The 24,235-nt window shown below is 43.2% G+C and overlaps 1 protein-coding gene across 4 annotated transcripts in view; it reads right to left on the bottom strand.

Annotated features, from left to right (window-relative positions):
* The window catches only part of LOC149436208 (dedicator of cytokinesis protein 7-like), a 251,727-nt gene that overhangs the window by 128,476 nt on the left and 99,016 nt on the right, over positions 1-24,235 (bottom strand). For all 4 annotated transcript variants that reach the window (XM_089661880.1, XM_089661883.1, XM_089661882.1 and 1 more), the window contains exons 10-14: positions 23,241-23,321; positions 19,719-19,872; positions 7,938-8,062; positions 6,283-6,376; positions 2,524-2,686 (exon numbers count right to left, since the gene is read on the bottom strand). In XM_089661880.1, coding sequence (XP_089518006.1) covers positions 2,524-2,686; positions 6,283-6,376; positions 7,938-8,062; positions 19,719-19,872; positions 23,241-23,321 — 617 coding nt within the window. The remainder of the gene's footprint in view (positions 1-2,523; positions 2,687-6,282; positions 6,377-7,937; positions 8,063-19,718; positions 19,873-23,240; positions 23,322-24,235) is intronic.

Here is a 24,235-nt window from a genome sequence, read left to right as displayed (position 1 = left end):
ATTTATTTACATTTCTTATATATTTTCATATGAATTAGCACTTGGTTTATTGATGAAATAGTGGCACATTTATATTATCATTGCACAGTGATTTATAGTTTATAGTACTAATTACTCAGCATTGGAGATTATTTTGCATATACATTATAAGCACTAAGCACTTTTTAGTCAATATTGGAGTGCGGTTATTATTTGATCAGTTGTCATTAAACGCACATCCAGGGAGAGTGGGCAGGTAAACCAGCGATCCAGTATATATACTTATTTGCATATTCTGGTGGCTCACAAGCACATACGTTTTAATAATAATAATCTCTGACTGTCCTATGAGGCTGCATAACCCCTGACCCTCTGTCTGGACAGTGCAGATTGTCCCTGTGCTGATCACATGACCCTCCCAAAGAAAAAAAAAAAAAACTTCTCTAGCAATACAAACCAAACTGAGCATGTGCAGAGTGACTCCTAGAGGTCTATACTATCAGCAGATGGATTGGGGACAGTAGAAGAATACACCTGTATATATGCATAAACATGTATAATTATATGCCAAAACGAGCATTTTTAGTGCGTGGATTTTCTTCCAGCTCCTAGCAGTAAGATCCAGCGTATATGGGAGTATTTTAATACATCCATGTGTATGTCTTAGACTTGAACGTACATAGTGATAATATCAGGCATAGTCTAGGAGCCCATTCTATACCGGATAAGTGATTTCACGGAGATAAAACACCCAGTAAAGTGCTGATTAGCCTGAAGGAGAAGTAAAATAGTTATAAGATTGTTACTAAGCCTTGGTAGCACTTGTATAAACATAGCGGCCTTGTGGAGTGGTATAGGAAAAATCTGTGCCTTCTCTCATGTTTATACTCCGCAAAGGAGAAAATGTAAATGTTTAACATTGTTCTTGTATGTTTACGTACATGACAGCGCTCGTCCCATCCCATCAGCCAATGAGGGCACACACAACTAGTTCAATGGGCAAGACTGCACAGGAACAATTCGCTGGAGTCGTGACATCTTCATGTATCACATACCTACCATTGCTGCGCTATTCTTCTGCTTTCTCGTATACATTGTTTATATATAGTAAAGGCTTTTACAAAGGCTGTGACCCAGAGTCCCTTTATTCTGAGAGTAAGAACACGAGTTTACAACTTGAATGATATAAATGTTATGGCAGGAGAGGTTCCAGCACCTTGAAAATAGGCGCATCTTACGGAATCTGGGGATCATGGAATCATACGTTAGTGTAGTCCCACTCTCATGATAGGCAGCAGTAGTGGTTAGCTGTGAACTGTTAGGTGACACCTCATTCATATAGAACAGCCTATTATGTAAAGCGGCCACTACAAGGTTCCAAGCCCCGCCAGAAGCACGGCTAGGGGAAAGTAGCATACATTTGATAACGTCGGCATAAATGTTAAATATTTACTGCATGCTCTGAAATGCAAGGAGAATGGTTAGACCATTTACCAGGTTTTTATGATTGTGTCAGCTAGGTGGGATTTCCCATCCCTGCCTACATATTTTTATTATTTTTATTAGAAATCCACTAATGTTTTGTGCAACGGAACCGGACCCCGACTGCACCTGGGCACTTCCGTTAGGATACCGCTTCCCTGTCTGAACACCAAGCACAATCACCACAGCAGACCATACAAGACTAGACGACACCAGTCTTGAAGTAAACCAGGAATTAGACTACTTTATTTTAACACAGATACAAGATATATACATTCAAGGGAACAACCCCCCCTCCCTGCATGACGACACAGGGCGGGGCAATCTAGTCTTTAGTAACAAGAGACACACCAACAGACAGTCCCATCAGGAGGGAGGGGTGCTGGAAACACCCCCCACCAAGCCAATACACAAACACCTACATCCCATAATAGTTTGCTTCCAAGCAAGACACAATAGAACAATGGGATGCAACCACATGGCATTAAACAATCAACAACCCCCCACCCCAATATTAGGACAGATCACCCTGTACCCCTAACAGGCACAGGGTGACTTACACATAATAGGGATATGGGGAGCTGAGACAGGGGTCTCCTCACCTCTCCAAAGTGAGCTGTGTTCCATGGGCCCCCCACCCAAAGTGACTCCCTATGACTTTTGGTCATAAATCTCTAGTGTATTGTCCATAAGAAAGCATGGAGTATGCACTCAAATGATTCTCTGGGGGACACTGGATCAGGAAGTGAGGGGAAATCTTCCTGAGAAGGGGCACAGAAGAAAATAAAAAACTGACAGAGGTTCTAACCTTTCTCCACAAACTATAACTGCCGGAGGTGCTGGAGCAGTTGCAGCCATATTGGCTGTTGTTGTCCAGCTTGGTGTCCATGAACATTAGAGAAAGATATAAAAGTGTGTAAAATAAAAAAGAAATAACTATTTTGAATACTATCATTGCAGGTATTACCCACATATAGTTATGAGAATACCATGTGTTCCTGATAGTGGTCCTACCAAGGGACGTCATGTTATAGACACTCTGGTATAGGATGAACATCTCACCTGTAGGAGGTATAGGGGGAGTAGACATCCCGTGGGGGGAATTCCAGGATCTCTTTGGTAGGACGGACACGTGGGTCAGGATATGGCTTAACATGACGCAATTCTGGGGAAAGGCAAAACTGTGGCATCTCAGGAGCCGGAGAGACGTCAATTTTCAGCTGGGCTACAAAAAAAAAATGTTTGGTGTTAAATATATTAATATTTTTTTAAAATAAATATAGAATAATTTCTGTAATGTTTTATTATCTATACTCAAAACTTTGGATAAAGTAGGCAATGGTTAAAACCCCGATCAAGACGTTTCTTGCCCTGAAAAAGAGGAAATCTCTTCAAAAGTAGAGGAAATATAGAAATCCCCTCAGACAGTTGACAATAGAATAGGTGTCCCCATTGAAGGATTTCACCCTTGTTCCTGTTCAAGTGATAACTGTAAAATTTGAATTTCCCATCATTATCTATTCTAGTGACAATAGTCACCAAGTCAAAAAGAGAGGGTAAGTCACCTAGCAGGAACACAGACCACAATAAATAATAAAAATTCAGGCAGTAGATGAAAGGTGTGGGGTGTTGGATCTTCTAATCAGTAGGTCTTAAGCAGTGCAGAGGGACTGATTACCCATAGGCAGCTCTCCCAGCAGGCCTAAATGGCATATGGAGAGATCATGCTAGTTAGTGGTCAGAATACCTCCAATTGTATCAGTCCAGAGAATGCTTTAACAGCATACCAAGCCCTGATCAAGGGGGGGTCCCTTTGAACCCCGGAAATGCAAGCTTTTTATGATACAAGAGTCTGAATAGAAATAGGTGTATCTATGCCCAAAGCTTCTCCCTTTCTGTTTTAGAGACAACCTTTTTTGGTTCAATAATTTGTCATTTCGATGTGTTTATTGCATTTTCAAGGTTTAAACACTTCATGTCCGGACACTTTTACCCCCTTCCTGTCTAGGGCAATTTTCAGCTTTCAGCGCTATCACACTTTGAATGACAATTGCGCGGTCATGCAACACTGTACCCATATGATTATTTTAGCATTCTTTTGAGACAGATAAAACTTTATTTTGGTGGTATTTATTCACCACTGGGATTTTTATTCTTTTTGCTATATAAATGAAAATGTCCAAAAAAATTTGAAAAAAAGTTTTTTTCTTATAACATTTTGCAAATAAATAATCTTTCTTCATAAATCTTGGCCAAAATGTATTCAGTTATCTTTTTAGTAAAAAAAAAAAAATACCCCAAATTAGTTTATAACCACAAATTATACATTTTTCAAAAACATTTTTTTTTCCATTTTAATTTTATTTTTTTATGTTTTTTTTTTTTTTTACATACTGTCACCCTAGCAGTACAGTGTCACCATAGAGACACTGTACTACTTGGGGGTGATGAAGATTTTGTTTTTTTTTTTACACTGATTGCTTTTACACCCATAAAGGCTGTAAAAGCAATCATTTCTATTTCTCTCTGGCTGCAGACATTGAGAACTACTGTGAGAGCTGTGATTGGTCACAGCTTGTCACATGGTACAAGGCTGTTGTGAATAGCCTTGTACCATGTGACCTCTGTGATCATTCACAGATTTCACACGTAGTAAGCAATGATGTCAGAAGTGACATCTTGCTTACACCTATTCATGTGAACCTTTTTCCACTAGAGAATATACCGTATTGAGTTTATGAGAGGTTCAATACATTTTATTGTAATTTCGCAAAGCAGTGAGGACAACCTTTAAACAAACAGAAGTAAAATCAGCACCAAGGAAGTAAAAAACAAAAAAACCTGACAGAGATACCTGTCCTGGGGATAACCTTTTCATCAGACAGAAAGTGAAAGCAGACCTTTACTCTAAAATACAAATTTCTACCATTCCAACCTTATTTCCCCTCCTTAATTGGTACTGGGTAACAAATTGAGTACATTGAGCAACTTGATGAGTTTTGTATATCATACGTCTGTGTCCTTGCCTTTTTGGTTCACACTAGTGCGATTTCAGATGTGACTTGAGTCGCACAGAATCAAATGACAAGGGAAATTACAATGTTTTCAATGGTGTCTGTTCACATCAACGACACGGAGCCCATAGAACATACAAACCTTATCAAAGTTGCACAATTGCAGTGAAAGTCATATCAAAAATCTATCGAGCAGTGCGAACCTAGCCTAAGGGCTGAAAAAGAATATACCCTTGCCTGCAACTTATTGTCTATTTCATCAAGACTTTCCTCCAGTTGTATCTCATCTATTACTATTCTCAGAATCTGTGTGAATTTACTCCGACGGATAGATTTAACCACCTCCCGTCCGGCCCATGTACATAAACCGCCGGGCGGTGGCAGTGCAGGGTCGGGTGGCCGTTTATAAATGACCTCCCCACCCCCTGCTTGTGCCTGCTCCCTGGGAGTGCGTAGCACCGCAATCCGGTGCCCGCTGTGTCCTTCGGACACAGTGGAACACCGATCGTCGTACGGGACCTCTCTGCGAGGTCCCGATCATGTGATCACTGATTGGCCAATCAGTGATCACATGCAGAGTAGTAAGCAAGATGTCACTTCTTACATCATTGTTTACTACGTGTGAAATCTGTGAATGATCACAGAGATCACATGGTACAAGGCTATTCACAACAGCCTTCTACCATGTGACAAGCTGTGACCAATCACAGCTCACACAGTAGTTCTCAATGGCTGCAAGAATGCAGCCAGAGAGAAGGAGAAATGATTGCTTTTACAGCTTTTATGGGTGTAAAAGCAATCAGTGTAAAAAAAAAAAAAAAAAAAAAAAAAAATCTTCCATCGCCCCCGACAAGTAGTACAGTGTCACTATACTGCTAGGGTGACAGTATGTTAAAAAACATAAATAATATAAATAAAATAAAAATGTAAACAAAATGATTAACAATTATAATTTTTGCCTATAAACTAATTTGGGGTTTTTATTTACTGAAAAGTTAACAGAATAAATTTTGGCAAAGATTTATGATGAAATATTATTTATTTGCAAAATTGTATAAGAAAAACAGTTTTCTGCAATTTTTTTGGACATTTTATTTACATAGCAAAAAAAAATAAAAATCCCAGTTGTGAATAAATACCACCAAAATGAAGCTTTATCTGTGTCAGAAAAATGCTAAAAAATTCATATGGCTACAGTGTTGCATGACTGCTCAATTTTCATTCAAAGTGTGATAGCGCTGAAAGCTGAAATTGGCCTGGACAGTAAGGGGGTAAAAGTGTCCGGACTGGAAGTGGTTAAATAGCCCAGTAGGTGAAAGCTAGAAAAATGAAGTAATTGGTTCCTATCAATTGGTTTGACATATAAATCACTCATCATCATCTACTATCACTCACTGAGATTCACGTGTCCAAAAGAGTATAAAACATGTCCAAATATTGTCAATGAAGCAATTCCAACAAACTCAATGATTCTGAATTAAAACATTACTATAGATGTATGAGTTCCCTATCATATTCATAAATTAATTTGCGCATGGGGGGGCGTGACATTTTAGCCCATAGACGTACCACTTGTAAATATCACTGATCCTTGATAAGAAAGTAGTTATTCTGTAATACCAAATGTAAAAGATTATAAAAGAAAAATTCAATTTCAGATGCAGTATACATCTTGGAGTCCTCAAGTGCAAGGTATGTTTGAAACTGTTGCTATCACTTTGTATCCTGCTTGAGAAGCAATAAAGTGTATTAGTGTGCCGCAACCATCCATACATTCCTGCAAAATATCTGTGATCATGAGCTATACCTGTGACTGGTCGTAATCTGCGTAATACGGTTGATGGTCTCTTCATGTCAGCCAGGAACTTGTAGAGATCTTCATCACTCATTCGATCCCCTTCCTGTAGAAGACATTGAGAGAGTCACCCAAATGAACAGCTAAAAGAAGAAGTGCGTTACTTCCTACCCACCAACAAAACTGAAAACTGCACTGGAAAAGGACAAGTGGAGTAAAATGCTTTGGCCTGCTAGGATTTTTGTACTCACTGTAAAATCTATGTCTTGGAAACCATTGAAGGACTTCGAAATGGACAGTGAAGAACCAAATAGCTGTAGAACAGTCCAGTCAAGTCCTCCCACTACGAGCATGCCCCCCCCCAAAGGGCACAGTTTACAAAGCTTCAGTTATGAATGAATGCTGGTAAATGTGAAATTTTCTGAACCCTTCTCCATCATGAAGGTCCCTATTGTGTGCAGCTGCTGGTGGGAAGGAGAGGAGGGAAGCCAGCAGCACTGCAGGGGTTGGGGCACACAGTGGGGCCAGGGAAGCAGGGGGAAATGTATGGTGCACAGGGAGGGTGATAGGTGCGGCGGAGGGGCAATTACTGGAACTGATCCCCTGTATGTCTCCATCTGCAGCAGCTTAAAGCCATCAGGAGGGAGAGGAGAAGAAGACAGCTTTCGGGGATCGGTTCCATTAACTGCTGCCCCGTCGTGCCGATCACCCTCCCTGGCCAAATCTGATTTACCCAGCTGTACATGAAGACTGGTGGTACCCCCTTATCAACAGCCCTGATCCTAGACACCAAGGGGTGGGACCCGTGGCCCTCAGTGGGCCCCACAACAACAGAAATTGCTTTGTAGAAGTCTGGGGTAAATAAGACTACCTCTGAAACCAGAGTGTTTAAAGTTTCTCCTGTGGAAGAAAAACTCGGCCTGAACTGTGTCCAAGACTGGATATTCCAAACGATGAGTCAATTCTAACAATAATTTCTGAAGTTTCAGGATTCATCCAAACTGCTTTAACATTTGGATGGTCAACTTCACGTTGTCTGATAAAGTCTGCTCCAAAAGTACCAGGAGGTTGTGTACGTATCCCACAATTGATATGCCAAGAGAAAGCAGCAGGGTTATGGTTATTACAGGTGCCAGCACCTTAGTGAGCACCTGAAGTGTAGATGAGTGGTTGAAGGGCAAAGCCAGAAACTGGTTGTGCAGGAGCCCCATGGCAAAGCATACAACGATGTGCTAGAAACATGAATACATGCAAATAAGCATCTTTAGTGTTAGCAGAAGCCAGAAATTCTTCCGTGGCAGATTTTGTGGATTCCATGTGGAATTTCCTGGACTTGAATAAAAATGTTTAGAGCTTTGAGTTCCACAATGGGGTGAATGCCTCCTAAAGCCTGAGGACATTGAACAGGTTGGATTTCAAATCCCCACCGCTTTTTTCCCTCTCCTTTCAGCGATGATAGTTTGGGCTAGATGGCATCGGATTGGTCAGCAGCTATTCTTTGTGGTGCAATTTGTGCCCATTAACACAAATCGCACCACAAAGTATCGGTACTCGGTATCGGCACACGTACTCGCCGATAATAAATGGTATCGGTGCATTCCTAGTTTTAACCTCTTCCCAGCTTAATTTTAGCATACAACTGGTTTCAGCTCCCACACAGATCTCACCTGTTTAAAGAAGTTGGTGACAGTGAGAGTCGCTGGTCGGAAAGAGCTAAACCCGCAAACTTCGTCCCCGACACTGAGCCGCTCGAAGGCTTTCCTCTTCCTCTCGTTCCATGTGCCCTTTCGTTCTGTGCAAGCCAAAGGGAGAAACAGACTGCCGTTACCATTGGAGTCACAGACGCATAAGCAATCATTACGCTTTACTGCTACACACAGCCAGGTCTTAGGTAATGGATTGGACCAAGCAGAAAAAGCCCTAAACAGACTACTGCCTGGCTTTCTAATCCAGAGCTATAGTGGGATCAAGTACTGCCGGCCTTGTGGCCAGAACCTTTCACCATTTTATTGAAATCATGTCCATATCAGTAGAAAAGACAGATCACATGAATAATCTTTTAGTCAAAACATGATCCATAATGGATCATTGCCAAAATATAAAGTTCTGCTCAAAAGTTTGCATACCCTGGCAGAAATTGTGAAATGTTGCCATCGATATTGAAAATATGACTGATCGTACCAAAAAAAGTCTTTTAAGGTTAGTGATCCTATGAAGCCATTTATTATCATAGTTGTTTGGTTCTTTTTTAAATCGTAATGATAAAAGAAGTCATCCAAATGGCCCCGATCAAAAGTTACCATCCCCTGGAATGTTTGGCCTTCGTACAGACACACAAGTTAAAATGGATATAAAAGGTTAATTTCCCACATCTGTGGCTTTTTAAATTGCAATTAGTGTCTGTGTATAAATAGTCAATGAGTTTGTTAGCTCTAACTTGAATGAAAGGCTAGACGCTGACCCATGAGATGCAGAAGAGAACTGTCAAAAGACCTGCGTAACAAGGTAATGGAACTTTATAAAGATGGAAAAGGATATAAAAGATATCCAAAGCTTTGAATATGCCAGTCAGTACTGTTCAATCACTTGTTAAAAAAGGGGAAAATTAGGGGATCTCTTGATACCAACCCAAGGTCAGGTAGACCAAGAAATATTGCAGCCACAACTGTGAGAAGAATTGTTTGGGATGCAAAGAAAAAACCACAAGTAACCTCAGGAGAAATACAGACTGCTCTGAAAAAAGACAGTGTGGTTGTTTCAAGGAGCACAACACGATACTTGAACAAAAATTAGCTGTATGGTCGAGTTGACAGAAAGGAGCCTTTACTGCGCCAATGCCACGAAAATCTCCGATTACAATATGCCCGACAACACCTTGTCACGCCTCACAGCTTCTGGCACACTTTAATCTGGAGTGATGAGATCAAAATAGAGCTTTATGGTCAAGCCATAAGCGCTATATCTGGAGAGGGGTCAACAAGGACTATAGAGACAAGAATACCATCCCGACTGTGAAGCATGGTGGTGGCTCACTGACGTTTTTAGGGAGTGTGAGCTGGGGACTGTGCATGGGGAATCTTGTGAAAACCGATGGCAAGATCATTGCAGCATGTTATCAGAAAATACTGGCAGACAATCTATCTTTTGCACGAAAGCTGCGCATGGGGCGCTCTTGGACTTTTCATGATGACCCACGAGGCCTCCAGTGGTTTTAGCAGAAAAAGGTGAAGGTTCTAAAGTGGTCATCACAGTCTGCTGACCTTAATATCATCGAGCCACTCTGGGTAGATCTCAAACCTGTGGTTCATGCAAGACGACCAAAGACTTTGCATGACCCGGAGGTATTTTGCCAAGATGAATGGGCAGCTATGCCACCTGCAGACATCCAGAGCCTCATAGATAACTATTACAAAAGACTGCATGCTATCATTAATGCTAAAGGGGGCAATACACAGGATTAAGCACTAAGGGTATGCAGACTTTTGAACAGGTGGCATTTCACTGGTTTACTTGTTGGCATGTCTTGTTTTATTGCGCCATTCTGTGATCACCTACAGTTGAATATGAATCCCATAAAAAAATGAAAGAAACATGTTTTGTCTGCTCACTCATGTTTTCTTTAAAAATGGTACATCTTGTCTGGTACCAATTATGCAAGGGTATGCAAACTTTTGAGCACGACTGTACATTCAGTTGTTCAGTTCTGCCTATATGTAACCCTAAAACCAGCCTATAATAATGCATACGCCTATAGTTTCAAGTTGTCCTATTAGTTGTATATATAGTTGCAATATATAAATTTATTGCTTGCAAATAACTGAGTCACATGCATAAAACTAGTAAATATTACTATTATTATTATACAGGATTTATATGGCGCCAACAGTTTGCTCAGCGCTTTACAATATAATGGGAGACAATACAGCAACAATACAGTTCAATACAAGAGGGATAGGAGGGCCTGATCCTTGGAGCTTACAATCTAAACTAATCTTTATACTATCAGCCTTAACAACAAGGATATTAAATGATCTCTGATCTCTGCTACAATGCTGACCTAGCAAAGTGAGTAGATCTTAAAGCAAAATTAAAACTCTGCATTTTTTAAAATGCCCCCCCGGAGCTGTTAGCCATAATGTTCTAGCATTCAAAGCATATCAGTACATTATAGCAGATGTACCTGGCAAGTGATTCACTCCAGCGCCGTGCTATCAGTGCTCCCATTGGTCATGAGTGCTTCCATCCTCTCCCTGTGCTCCTTCCAGGTTCAGACTGTTTGACCGCTTAATTGGCCAAGCCACGATGATGTCACTCCCATGCATGGGGGTCACACCATCAAGGCACAGAGCGGTGTCGTAAATGTATTCTGAGCTGATATGCACAGCTTAGTGTGTACAGAGTAATGCTGGTAGGCAGGGAGAAGCAGTCATGGCAAAAGGGACCAATTAGGATTTTTATTTAAGGAAAACAACAATTTATCAGCATTTTGTTTTTTTGTTAGGTTCAATCTGATGGGGGAAAAAATTAGCCAGGGTCCAAACACATTGCAGTTGTTTGCACTCAATTAGGGCCTGTGCCAATAGGCTTTGGAGATGTGTTGGTGGGAACATGCAGCTGGCTTTTGCATCAGTTTGAGAAAATTCAGAATTCACTGACAGCTGCATTCGGATTTCCTTCCGACATGCATTTGATCTGCTTTGAAGCTGCTTTTGCATTCTCAGAAACTTGCAGTTCAGAGGACTGTGGAAACTGGCCCTTACCTTCATGCTGTGTTAGGGCAGAACACAGAAGACCCGTGGGAGTGCCTCTGATACATGAATTACCTTGAGTTGAAGAACTGGATGAATACTTGGGAGTGATGCGGTATCTTTTATGTTTTAAAGGAGGTGCTGATAAACTGAACTTTACCGTAAACTGATAAAATAATTTCAACACACATTGTGGAACAGAAACCTTCTTACGGTTGTCAAAATTGTCAAATTCTTAGTAGGAGTCAGTGATCCTCCCTTATTAAAGGGCAGGGAACGTCATCAGATGTTATTGTATAAAAACTATTGTTTTCTTTGCAGAAATCTAGGACCAATCTGAGAAATGCTTGCATCAGGCAGCGTAGGGGCTCCCTTGCAACTGATAATAAATGTATCAGTGGAAAACCCCTGAAGCTTTTTGTTTTAGAACAAAACCCTTTTCCACAGAGAAAAGGGGAACAATGTTTTTACAATTTACATGGCCTGAGTCAGAGATGATTGAGTTGACTGAGGTGTTCAGATGATTTGTTGGTGCTCACAACAATAACAGATAAATATCACATATAAAACCTTTTTATTTTCATAAATGCATCATCTACATTAGGGGTCCTCAAACTACGGCCCGCCGAGGACATTTATCCGGCCCCCCGGGTGTTTTGTAATATTTGTCATCCCCCTGCGTACGTTCAGGGCGGCATCCCCTGCGTACTTTCACTTTCAATCCACCAGCACCGCCGCGCTTGACTGGCTCTGCCTCTCCCTCCCTCACCTGCCCCTTGGCCCCGCCTCTGTTCCACCCCCAGTGATATTCCTGTGTGCTGGGGATGTAGATCCGGCCGGCGTGGCGAGTAAATGATAGAGGGGTGGTGTCTGTGATCTCTGGAGGGGCTGCCTGCAGTTCTCCCGCGCTGGGCAGTGACAGACAGCCAAGGAGAAGGACACTGATCAGACTGCATTGATGGACACTGGTGAGGCTGCATTGATGGGCACTGATCAGACTGCATTGATGGGCACTAGTGAGGCTGCATTGATGGGCACTGATCAGACTGCATTGATGGACACTGGTGAGGCTGCATTGATGGGCACTGATCAGACTGCATTGATGGGCACTGGTGAGGCTGCATTGCTGGGCACTGGTGAGGCTGCATTAATGGACACTGATCATACTGCATTGATGAACACTGATCAGACTGCATTGATGGGCACTGGTGAGGCTGCATTGATGGGCACTAATCAGACTGCATTGATGGGCACTGATCAGACTGCATTGATGGGCACTGGTGAGGCTGCATTGATGGGCACTGGTGGGGCTGCACTGATGGGCACTGGTGAGGCTGCACTGATGGGCACTGGTGAGGCTGCACTGATGGGCACTGGTGAGGCTGCACTGATGGGCACTGGTGAGGCTGCACTGATGGGCACTGGTGAGGCTGCACTGATGGGCACTGGTGAGGCTGCACTGATGGGCACTGGTGAGGCTGCACTGATGGGCACTGGTGAGGCTGCACTGATGGGCACTGGTGAGGCTGCACTGATGGGCACTGGTGAGGCTGCACTGATGGGCACTGGTGAGGCTGCACTGATGGGCACTGGTGAGGCTGCATTGTTGGGCACTGGTGAGGCTGCATTGTTGGGCACTGGTGAGGCTGCATTGTTGGGCACTGGTGAGGCTGCATTGTTGGGCACTGGTGAGGCTGCATTAATGGACACTGATCATACTGCATTGATGAGGCTGCATTGATGGACACTGATCAGACTGCATTGCTGGGCACTGGTGAGGCTGCATTGATAGGCACTGATCAGTCTGCACTGATGGGCACTGGTGAGGCTGCATTGATGGGCACTGGTGAGGCTGCATTGATGGGCACTGGTGAGGCTGCATTGTTGGGCACTGGTGAGGCTGCATTGTTGGGCACTGGTGAGGCTGCATTGTTGGGCATAGGTGAGGCTGCATTGTTGGGCACTGGTGAGGCTGCATTGTTGGGCACTGATCAGGCTGCATTGTTGTGCACTGGTGAGGCTGCATTGATGGGCACTGGTGAGGCTGCATTGATGGGCACTGGTGAGGCTGCATTGATGGGCACTGGTGAGGCTGCATTGATGGGCACTGATCAGTCTGCACTGATGGGCACTGGTGAGGCTGCATTGATGGGCACTGGTGAGGCTGCATTGATGGGCACTGGTGAGGCTGCATTGTTGGGCACTGGTGAGGCTGCATTGTTGGGCATAGGTGAGGCTGCATTGTTGGGCACTGGTGAGGCTGCATTAATGGGCACTGATCAGGCTGCATTGTTGTGCACTGGTGAGGCTGCATTGATGGGCACTGGTGAGGCTGCATTGATGGGCACTGGTGAGGCTGCATTGATGGGCACCGGTGAGGCTGCATTGATCGGCACCGGTGAGGCTGCATTGATCGGCACCGGTGAGGCTGCATTGATCGGCACCGGTGAGGCTGCATTGATCGGCACCGGTGAGGCTGCATTGATGGGCTTTGGTGAGGCTGCATTGATGGGCACTGGTGAGGCTGCATTGATGGGCACTGGTGAGGCTGCATTGATGGGCACTGGTGAGGCTGCATTGATGGGCACTGGTGAGGCTGCATTGATGGGCACTGGTGAGGCTGCATTGATGGCCACTGATCAGACTGCATTGATGGCCACTGGTGAGGCTGCATTGATGGCCACTGGTGAGGCTGCATTGATGGCCACTGGTGAGGCTGCATTGATGGCCACTGGTGAGGCTGCATTGATGGCCACTGGTGAGGCTGCATTGATGGCCACTGGTGAGGCTGCATTGATGGCCACTGGTGAGGCTGCATTGATGGCCACTGGTGAGGCTGCATTGATGGCCACTGATCAGACTGCATTGATGGCCACTGATCAGACTGCATTGTTGGGCACTGATCATACTGCAATGATGGGCACTGGTGAGGCTGCAATGATGGGCACTGGTGAGGCTGCAATGATGGGCACTGGTGAGGCTGCAATGATGGGCACTGGTGAGGCGGCATTGATGGGCACTGGTGAGGCGGCATTGATGGGCACTGGTGAGGCGGCATTGATGGGCACTGGTGAGGCGGCATTGATGGGCACTGGTGAGGCGGCATTGATGGGCACTGATCAGACTGCATTGATGGGCCTATATATATAGTCCGAATATAGTCCGGCCCTCCAACGGTCTGAAGGACAGTGAACTGGCCCCCTGTTTAAAAAGTTTGAGGACCCCTGATCTACATCATTGAGACATTTTGGTTACAGGCTCTGAAACTCAAATGAGGCAAAGATAAAATAGATCCAAACACAAATTATTTTCCTTTTTAAATAGAAAGGGGAAGGATTAGAACCCTTGTCCAGTTACATTGCTGTCAGTTCTCCTTGTTAGGAGGACTCACCTGATTGTCCCAGTAACCATTGTCACAAAGACTAAAAGTATTGGAAAATCCAATATTTTGTCTAGTGGGGATTCATGATCCTGTGACAACTGTCAGAGAGGTCATTTCCTTCATTTGAGAGTTTTCTTCACAATTAGTATTATGTCTCAAAACAGGAAGTGAAATCTTCCTAATAGGCCACAAAAGACAAAAAAAACCTGACAAAAGTTTAAAATATTCCCTGCTCTATCCAAAATGAGAGAATAAAAAGTACTGGCTTTGGTTTTACTTAAAAGGCACTAGAACAAAAAAAGTGTCAATGTTTTTAAAAATGTGTGCACTATAATTGGCTCCTGAGCAAATTTAACATTTCTGTTTTTGGTAAATTTAGAGAATAACTTTTTTGTTACCTATGAGATTGACATTATATACGTATTGGGTCTGGTTTTGGCAGAGATTCAAGGTTTTCTTGTAGTCAAAAAAATTATTTTCTCTACATTTTGAAGGCAAAATAAAAGTAGTGCACTCCTTTTAATAGGTAAAAAAGAAAGGTTACAGTAAAAGAGTAAATCACCAGTTAAAATATTTAGACAAATATATACAAAATTTGGAGATACTACAGAAACAATTCTATATTATCAGAAAATTTGTAACAGTAGAAATAGGATTTTACAGTGTGTAAACAATCCTATTTTCTCTTTCATCGAAGGACAAACTAAGTCTTTAACCTTCGAGATGTCAAGGTACCAAGGGCATCTCATGGGGCCCCCTACTGACCCCGGGCCCTCGGACAGTGCCCGAGTTTCCAAATGGTCAGTCCGCCCCTGCTTCTGGGTGAGAATAGAGATACAGAACAAAAGATGTGGGGGCTACATTTTAGACAACCTACACAAAGATCTTAAGCAGAGAATGAGAAGCCAACAGCATGTGAAACCAAATAAAAAGATTATTTAGTTATTTCAGGTACTTATATAGCGCTTTACACATCTATTGTACATTCACATCAGTCCCTGACCCTCAAGGAGCGTACAATCTAAAGTCCCTAACTCACATTCATACAGTCAGGTCCATACATATTGGGACATTGACACAATTCTAACATTTTTGGCTCTATACACGACCACAATGGATTTGAAATGAAACGAACAAGATGTGCTTTAACTGCAGACTGTCAACCTTTTTCCCGGAGCTCCGGGACTTGCGGTCTACCCCGCACCCGAAGCCGCGGCCGAACTGGATCGCAGGGCATCGGCCCGGGGCGCCGCCGCTCCGTCCCCCGATCCCTGCCGACCTGCCAGCCTCCCCAGGGCCCTCCTCACTAGCCCTGGGTCCATCCCTGACCACCAGGAACCAGCTCAGGCCCACTGATCGCTGCTCCGCTGCCCAGCAAGCCAAAGTCCTTGGCGTCATTCTGGACTCAAACCTTTCCTTCCAACCTCATGTCAAATCACTTACAAACACATGCAGGCTCCACCTTCGCAACATCGCCAAGATACGCACCTTCCTTACCCCAGACACCACTAAACTACTCGTACACTCCCTGATTATCTCACGCCTTGACTACTGCAACTCCCTCCTCACCGTCCTACCCCAGTGCAAGCTCTCCCCACTTCAGACCATCCTGAACTCAGTGGCCAGACTCATCCACCTCACCAGCCGCTCCACCTCTGCCACCCCCCTCTGCCTATCCCTCCACTGGCTCCCTATTGCCCAACGCATCAAATTCAAACTATTCACTCTGACCTACAAAGCCATTCACAACACTGCCCCTAACTACCTCACCAACCTGATTCCCAGGTACCACCCTACCCGTACCCTTCGCTCTTCACAGGACCTCCTTCTATCTTGCTCCCTGGTCTCCTCCTCCAACGCACGACTGCAAGACTTCTCCAGGTCCTCCCCCATCCTCTGGAACTCACTACCTCAATCCATCAGACTGTCACCTTCCCTTCTCACCTTCAGGCGGTCCCTGAAAACCCACTTCTTCAGGGAAGCCTACCCCACCCTCACCTAACAGCCATTCTCCTTCATTCCTCCTACCACTCCATCCCCCACAGCCACTTCCTCCTGTACCACTACCCCCTCCCTCCTAGATTGTAAGCTCAAAAGAGTAGGGCCCTCTAACCCCTCGTGTGCTGTTTGTTGTTGCTGTACTGTTTCATGTATTGTCCCCCCCTCTATTGTACAGCACTGAGCAAACCCTTTGGTGCTATATAAACTCGATGTAATAATAATAATAATGTTGCCTGACAGAACACTTGCTGACTATTCCCAATATAAGGAGGCTGCCTAAATATCCCCACAAGAGTGTAGCAGGGCTAGAAGTAGGGCCAGCACCTTGGTGAATAACCAAGATGCAGGCAAGAGGCCCAATGGCACATCCACAATCTGGTGGTGCAGTTGCCCTTTGAAAAACATACAAATCGCTTATGCGCTGGAAGAATAGTAGGCACCCATCCCATCTCTGATGTCTACAGAAGACAGAAAGTCTCCTGGGTGAAGGGAGAAGATGAAAGATTTCTAATGTGAAAAATTGGGCAATTACACCTTTGTGCAGAAGACCAGAAAGGGCTCAGTGAAGATCAGCTACTCTGTGCAGTGGCACAGGAAGGGTGGAAGTTAGAAACCAAGGAAGGGGCAGGGAGAGAAACTCCATTTTGTAGTCCAGGGATAACACCTTCTGCACCCAAGCACCTGGGGTGTAAGCTGCCCAAGCTTCTGCAAAGGTTAACAATGTCCCCTCATTCTGGTAAGTCAGGGGGCTGGCTTAATGCAGAGGAAAAGGTATCTGAGGATTTGGCAGCCTTTAAGTGCCAGGACTTGCAAGGGGATGAGGAGCCAAGCCAGGGGCCTCGATGTGGAGGACAGAATAAAAAAAAAGAAAGGGATGTTAACAGATAGAGAGGGAGAAGATTTTGCAATCTGTTTTTTAGGTTTCTTCCGATTAGGAAGATGGTTGCTTTTGCCACCAGGAGGATGTTTGATGCTGGCATGAGCTAGTCCAAAAAAACAATGTCCCTCGAAGACCATGAGGACCAAAAGCTTTTTACCAAGGGTTCCGCAGTTCAGCCAGTATCATACACAAATGCATTGACATGAGACACATGCTGGAAATGAGATGGGAGGATTTTAGCAAACTGTCACAGATGAAATTTTACAATGCAGCTATCTGCTCCATGATTTCAGTAAGCAAGTAAGACCTAGTTTGACAAAGTAAGGTCATAGCTAGAACCGGATGAATGTCAGGGCCCACTAGTACCAACAGAATTCTAGAAAAAGGGCTTCCAACAACTCATCAGTTGGATCCTTAAAGACAGATGCATACTCCACTGAAACAGCAAGTTTCTTATTATTATTATTATACAGGATTTATATAGCGCCAACAGTTTGCTCAGCACTTTACAATTAAGAAGAGAAACTGCCAGGTCCAAAGTGGGAACAGACCACCTCTTCACAAAGCCCTCAATAAAGAGATTCAACACTTATAAGCACTTGGGGAAAGCGGATGGACAGCTTGCTAGAATTTTTCCGATCTTGACAGAAATATAGATAGAAAAGTGGGTGCAAAGGGAAATATTTTGCGGCCTTAGGTGTCTTAAGAGCAGAGGATTACATGATTCCAGGCTGCAGATGTTGAAACTCTCAGTAACCAACCTGATTAGTGTGCGAACTGGGGGCACATGGTACAGCAGGAGTGTTCTTTCGGTGTCTAGAATCCGACATGTTGCAACCGCATAGTAGTAAGGCAACCTATGGGCTTAGGGTAAGAGGCAAGGCCTTATGTAATTAAAAACCATGCAAGTAAGTGAGGGTCAGATGGCTGCAGCTGACCAAAGTGACTGTAGGTGGGCATTGAGAATGGATGGAAGATTGGATTTACACATGGCCCTTGCTATGCAGAAGCAGCAGTAGCAGTGAGAATGGTTCCGCTTAGAAGATTACATTTGTGCTCAGTCCCATAGCACTAACCTCTTCTGTAGTAAAACTGGAACAGAAAATAAAGGTGCCCAGGCAGCACCTAAGTAAGGGTAGTTCCCAGTACTGAGCTGGACTGGCCTGCTCATTAAGTGAGCCTTCAGAAGCAAGGTAAACACTGAGGCAATGTCTATAGCTCTGAACCTGGAAAGTTCCCCACAGCTAACGTTTTCTAGTTTGAAAAGTATCCTCTGCAGAACTCTGTGCTTAAGGGTCATTTCCAGTCTACTAGACCGGACGTTTCATAGACAAAGTCCAGACATAGCACTTCAAAATCCAGGCTGGGGACAAATGCACTGGAAAGATGTAATCAAAGAGACAAAGCTCCAGCAGTGATGCAGAGAAGAGTCTTAGCTGAAAACAAACTGAAGAAAAAAAGTTGCTTGCAATAAATAAGTTAGCATTTAACAAAGCAGAGCTGCAGAAAAGATGTCCATCCTTACAGGACACTAACAAAAAATGAATACATGCCAGTAGTGGGTAACCCGGGCTGGCCTACAGTTCTTTTTGTTTGCCAGTGTCCAATCCTCATGTAGGCAGCAGTATAATGCAAAGGTTAAACAATTCTTCCTCAATGGGTGAGAAAGAAATGTTTTAGATTCTGATAGTTCTACAAATATCCAAATTAGAGCCTTTGTTAACTGTAGCACAACAGATGTTGTAAATCAGTTTGATTGTCCTTGTAGATTATTGTACAATGGCAAAACCAAAACTTTCAAAAATAAAAAGCAGAACCCATTCACGTAACTGTATATATGTACAGTGGTACAGAATTACTAAAGGAGCAGAGACTGTTCACATAGCAAAGTAAACAATAATGAATAAGGTGAGGCACTATTGACCGCAGTGAGGACACAGGAGATTGACCCTCCTGGAGGAGTCAGTTTCTGTAGAGACTTTGGGTGGATGATTTCTTTTTAATAGATCACTGGTTGGCAGTGAAAACAGCAGGAAAGAAAAGAAGAAGTATCACCCTTGCAGGCATACCTTTTGTTTGGATATTTATTTTCGAGACAGGGTCGCTTTAACCAAATGCTTCAGTGAGGCATCTATATATATGTTTAAGGAATTTTGGGATAGAGGTGTTCATGTCCATCAAGCAGGTATTCAATTTCTCATTCATGAGACAATGGTCTATAGACAACCTGGGAATATACAGAAGTTTTCAGTATGAGTCTACCCTGTCTGAGGCTCCAGACCTGCTGTGCTATCATTATCGCATATAGTTCCGCCACTGGGCAGACCTATGAATACACAAACGGGGAATCACTGATATAATGGAAACCTAATATGTAATCTGCCACTGAAAGAATCATTGTGTTTTTTAACCCTTCATAAAAATAATTATTTCTCACCACCCTCAGAGTCCGAGTCCCGATCAGCTGTCCCCATGCTGTTCACAATATTCATTAGGTGAATGGCAGTCCAAGCAAAGGGCATGCGATACCGGCCCAGCCGGGAGCAAAACTGATCAGCTTGGGCCCTCAGTTTGTCCACTTTTTCCTTGTTCTGTGGACACAAAAGAAAACAATATGCATTATTGAGAAGCTCAGCTTTCGCAGCAACTCCCTTCACAGCAGTGACTCAGTTACAAAGCAGTGAAAAAGCAGCTCAGCTGCTCCTGATGCTCCTTCTAGTAGTAAACCAGCAGTATTGGAATCTCCCCCTACCAATGCAGACTCAGCAGATCTGGCAACCTTTCTCCTTCTACCAGCAGTGACCCTTCAGTCTTCTGATATCCAACATAAACACAGAGCATATGCTCTGGAAGAAGGAGCAGGGGGATTTTAGCTGATGAATGAATGACTTCTGCTGTGACTGTGAGGATTAATTACTCCATAGTGCCTGCATCTACAGAGGTCAGTAAGGGCTCATTTGCTGCTTGTTAAGGATATATGTACATATTTGATTGTCCACATCCTGGCTACAGGTTCACTTTAACGCAGAACTTAAAAGGGGAAGTTCTGCATTATGCCCTCCTCACCCCTCATTTTCTTCTTTTGGAACTTTTTTTTTGAGGGAGGGGGCATTCCAACAGAGGTTCTCCCTCTTCATTCCCAGCCTGCAACCTTCTGGGACATGTCATAGGTCCCAGAGGGCTGCAGAGCCATCCACAAAGCAGTGTGGCTCACACATGCATAGTTAGAAGATGGCTGTGGAGCCGCAAGGAGTCACAGACAGTTTCTCACAGTTAACATGCCAGCACCGGGAACCCGAAGACTGCCAAAGATCCAGCAGGAGTGAGGATGGCGCTGGATCCCTGGACAGGTAAGTGTTCCCCTGTCAAAAGTCCACAGCTACAGTATTTGTAGGTGCTAATTTTTATTTTTTTTTTTCAAATTGGGTGAAGAACCTCTTTAAGCATGACCACATTAAACAAATCTTGCAATGTACAATGACAACTTGCTACATGCATACAATAAGCCATCTGGCTATGAACAATTATTGGGAGAAAAGTATGTGCAAGCGCATTCTGTCTTCGAAGCATATCAATTAATCTTTTATTCTGCCAGACAGGCTCACTTATCAAAAATTTTTATTGAATTGATCTTTTTGCTCTGCTTCACAATATTTTTTTAAAATAAAAAAGGCATTGCTACATGATTTTTTTTTACCAAAGACAGAGAGGCAGAAGACTTTCACGGCTAAGTGAAAAGTCTGCAGAATGTGATGTTTACAGATCACCACATATGAATCAGAACTAAAGGAAATATTTACTTATAGACACCACATTCATGTCAGTAACAGCTGCCACATGTGGGCCCCTTACACTGTACAGCTGCTGGCCCGACTATGCAGATATCTCTCCTTGCACACTTGGTATGTCACTGACATTTAAATAAAGAACTGATGTTCATGGTGTGCCATCCGCTTTCTTACAAAAAAAAAAAACGCTCTAATTTAGCAAGTGCAAACACCACCCACCAGCACATACGTATGTGGCAAATTTAAATGATACCCATCATGAATCATATGATAGGTATGCTAATCGTCTGGATGTCATGCTAAAGTTTTGACTTTAATACTTTGCAAATCACTGATCCAAAACAAGCACAGAGATAGTGAATTCCTGAATTTGCTCAGACTTTCATTTTCTGCATGCTTGTTCCAGTATTCAAGTTGGGCACAGCAAGGCGACTGACATTTTCAGCAGATGGTCTGGAATGGCAGCCTCAATATTTATCTCAGGGCATGCTTAATTTAAGTACCAGCAACCATTTTTCTTAAAAAAAAAAACAAAAAACAAATCATACTGGTTTATACATCTGCACCAATGTGCATTTCGGATGAAGGAACAGAAGGTGGGTCTTGTCATGCAATAAGATCCCCTAATCTGTCTGCAGACAAAAATGTTGGTGCAACTCTAGAAGTTTGATAAAAAAAATACTAGCTATAACAGGATTTCTTAAGACCCAAATTAAGTCATAGAAATAGATATGCAGTCAGATTGTAAGTTGTTAGTTTAACCACCTCCCGTCTGGCCGTTGTATATAAACGGCCGGATGGTGGCAGTACAGGGGCGGGTGGCCATTTATAAACGGCCTCCCCACCCCCTGCTTGTGCGTGCTCCCTGGAAGCACGGAGCACCGTGATCCGGTGCCCGCTGTGTACTCCGGACACAGTGGAATACCAATCGTTGTACGGGACCTCTGTGCGAGGTCCCGATCATGCGATCACTGATTGGCCAATCAGTGATCACATGCAGAGTAGTAAGCAAGATGTCACTTCTGACATCATTGCTTACTACGTGTGAAATATGTGAATGATCACAGAGGTCACATGGTACACGGCTATTCACAACAGCCTTGTACCATGTGACAAGCTGTGACCAATCACAGCTCACACAGTAGTTCTCAATGTCTGCAAGAATGCATCCAGAGAGAAGAAATGGTTGCTTTTACAGCCTTTATGGGTGTAAAAGCAATCAGTGTAAAAAAAAAAAAAAAAAGATCTTCATCACCCCCCACAAGTAGTACAGTGTCACCATGGTGACACTGTACTGCTAGGGTGACAGTATGTAAAAAAAAACCATATATAATAATATAAAAAAATAAAAATGTAAAAATAAAAAGTTTAAAAATTATAATTTTTGGTTATAAACTAATTTGGGTTATTTTTTTTTTACTAAAAAGGATAGCGGAATACATTTTGGCCAAGATTTATGATGAAATATTTGCAAAATTTTATAAGAAAAACACTTTATGGACTTTTTCATTTACATAGCAAAAAAAAAAAAAAATCCCAGTGGTGAATAAATTCCACCAAAATAAAGCTTTATCTATCTCAAACAAATTCTAAAAAATTCATATGGGTCCAGTGTTGCATGACTGCACAATTGTCATTCAAAGTGTGACAGCGCTGAAAGCTGAAAATGGGCCTGGACAGGACGGGGGTAAAAGTGTCTGGACTTGAAGTGGTTAAAGTCTAATAACCTCACTTTTCATGGTCTTACTTCCACTTTCCTGGAAGCAGCTGTGCAGGGTCTCTGCATATGATTGTACAATCCATTAGGTACCAGGGTTAGATCCAGTGCACTCAGTCATCAGCACTCAGTAATAGAACTGGTCTGACCCGCCTCTCTCCCTTTCTCTTAATACAAGTTTGTGTGAGGACATATGGCTGTTATTTGGATATGCTGGCACTGTCATGTGAGGGCTAAAAAGCAGCATTTTTTCACTAAAAGAAGGTATTCTAAGGTATGTCCAAGCAAAAAAAAAAAAAAAAAAAATCAGGCACAAATTACAACATATGATGGATTAGAAAGATATAAAGCGTGAAACTTCAACAGAGCTTTATCATTCCTGTACTCCTTTTATTGAAGTCTTTACTAGGTTGTCTATGCTTTGCTGTAGACCTTGCAATAACTCTTTTCTTACCTTGATGCCGTCACTTTCTTTTAAGACCATGTATGGCTCACAGCTATCCCCGATGTCTCCCTGCTGTAGGACCTTCTCCAGCTGAAATAGAATACAGAACCCGTTCACGTACATCACAAGGAAATTGAACACGCACACACACAAATGTGCAACATATACACATCACACAGGAACATCTATGTAAGGCAAGTGGTATGACTTTGGAGGTATAAAACTGAGCTGACCATACATAGGAGGGCTTTCTTATCAAGAAATGTACACTGGGGAACCTCAGTGCACCAAAACCATATTTAATGTGGAAAGGAGAACTTTCTATTACTATGTGTAAAAGATCGACCAGCAGCAAGGCCTGGATTCTTTCTTAGATACACAGAATATAACTGGATATAACATCTATAGGTAAAGTTGATCCAGGGAATATCCGATTGCCTCTCGGGGGATAAGGAAGGAATTTTTTTCCCCAGCAGGAGCAAATTGGATCATGCTTTGCTGGGTTTTTTTGCCTTATTCTGGATGAGCTGTGGGTGTAGGATTATAACTTTTTTTTTTCTATGGTTGAAATGGATGGACTTTTGTCTTTTTTTCAGCCAGACTAACTATGTAATTATGTAAGGCATAGCAAACACAATCATCAGTTTAACCACGAACCCCATCAATCCGTGGGCAGCACAGTGGCTAAATGGTTAGCACTTCTGCCTGGCAGTACTAGGGTTGCTGGTTCCCAGCCAAAGCACCTCCTGCGTGGAGTTTGCATGTTCTCCCTGCGCCTGCTTGGTACTCCAGTTTCCTCCCACACTCCAAAGACATGCTGGTAAGTTAACAGGCTCCTGTCTAAATTGGCCCTAGTATGTGTATATATGAATGTGAGTTAGGGATGTTAGATTGAATGCCCCTTGAGGGTTAGGGACTGATGTGAATGTACAATATATATGTAAAGTGCTGCGTAAATTGACGGCACTGTATAAGTACCTGAAATAAAATAAATAATCCAAGCC

Source organism: Staurois parvus, unplaced genomic scaffold, assembly GCF_062004578.1.
Source record: "Staurois parvus isolate SC_StPar_1 unplaced genomic scaffold, SC_StPar_1.0 ptg001400l, whole genome shotgun sequence".
In the NCBI taxonomy this organism is placed as follows: Eukaryota; Metazoa; Chordata; class Amphibia; order Anura; family Ranidae; genus Staurois; species Staurois parvus.
This window is presented reverse-complemented; position numbering and strand designations above follow the sequence as displayed.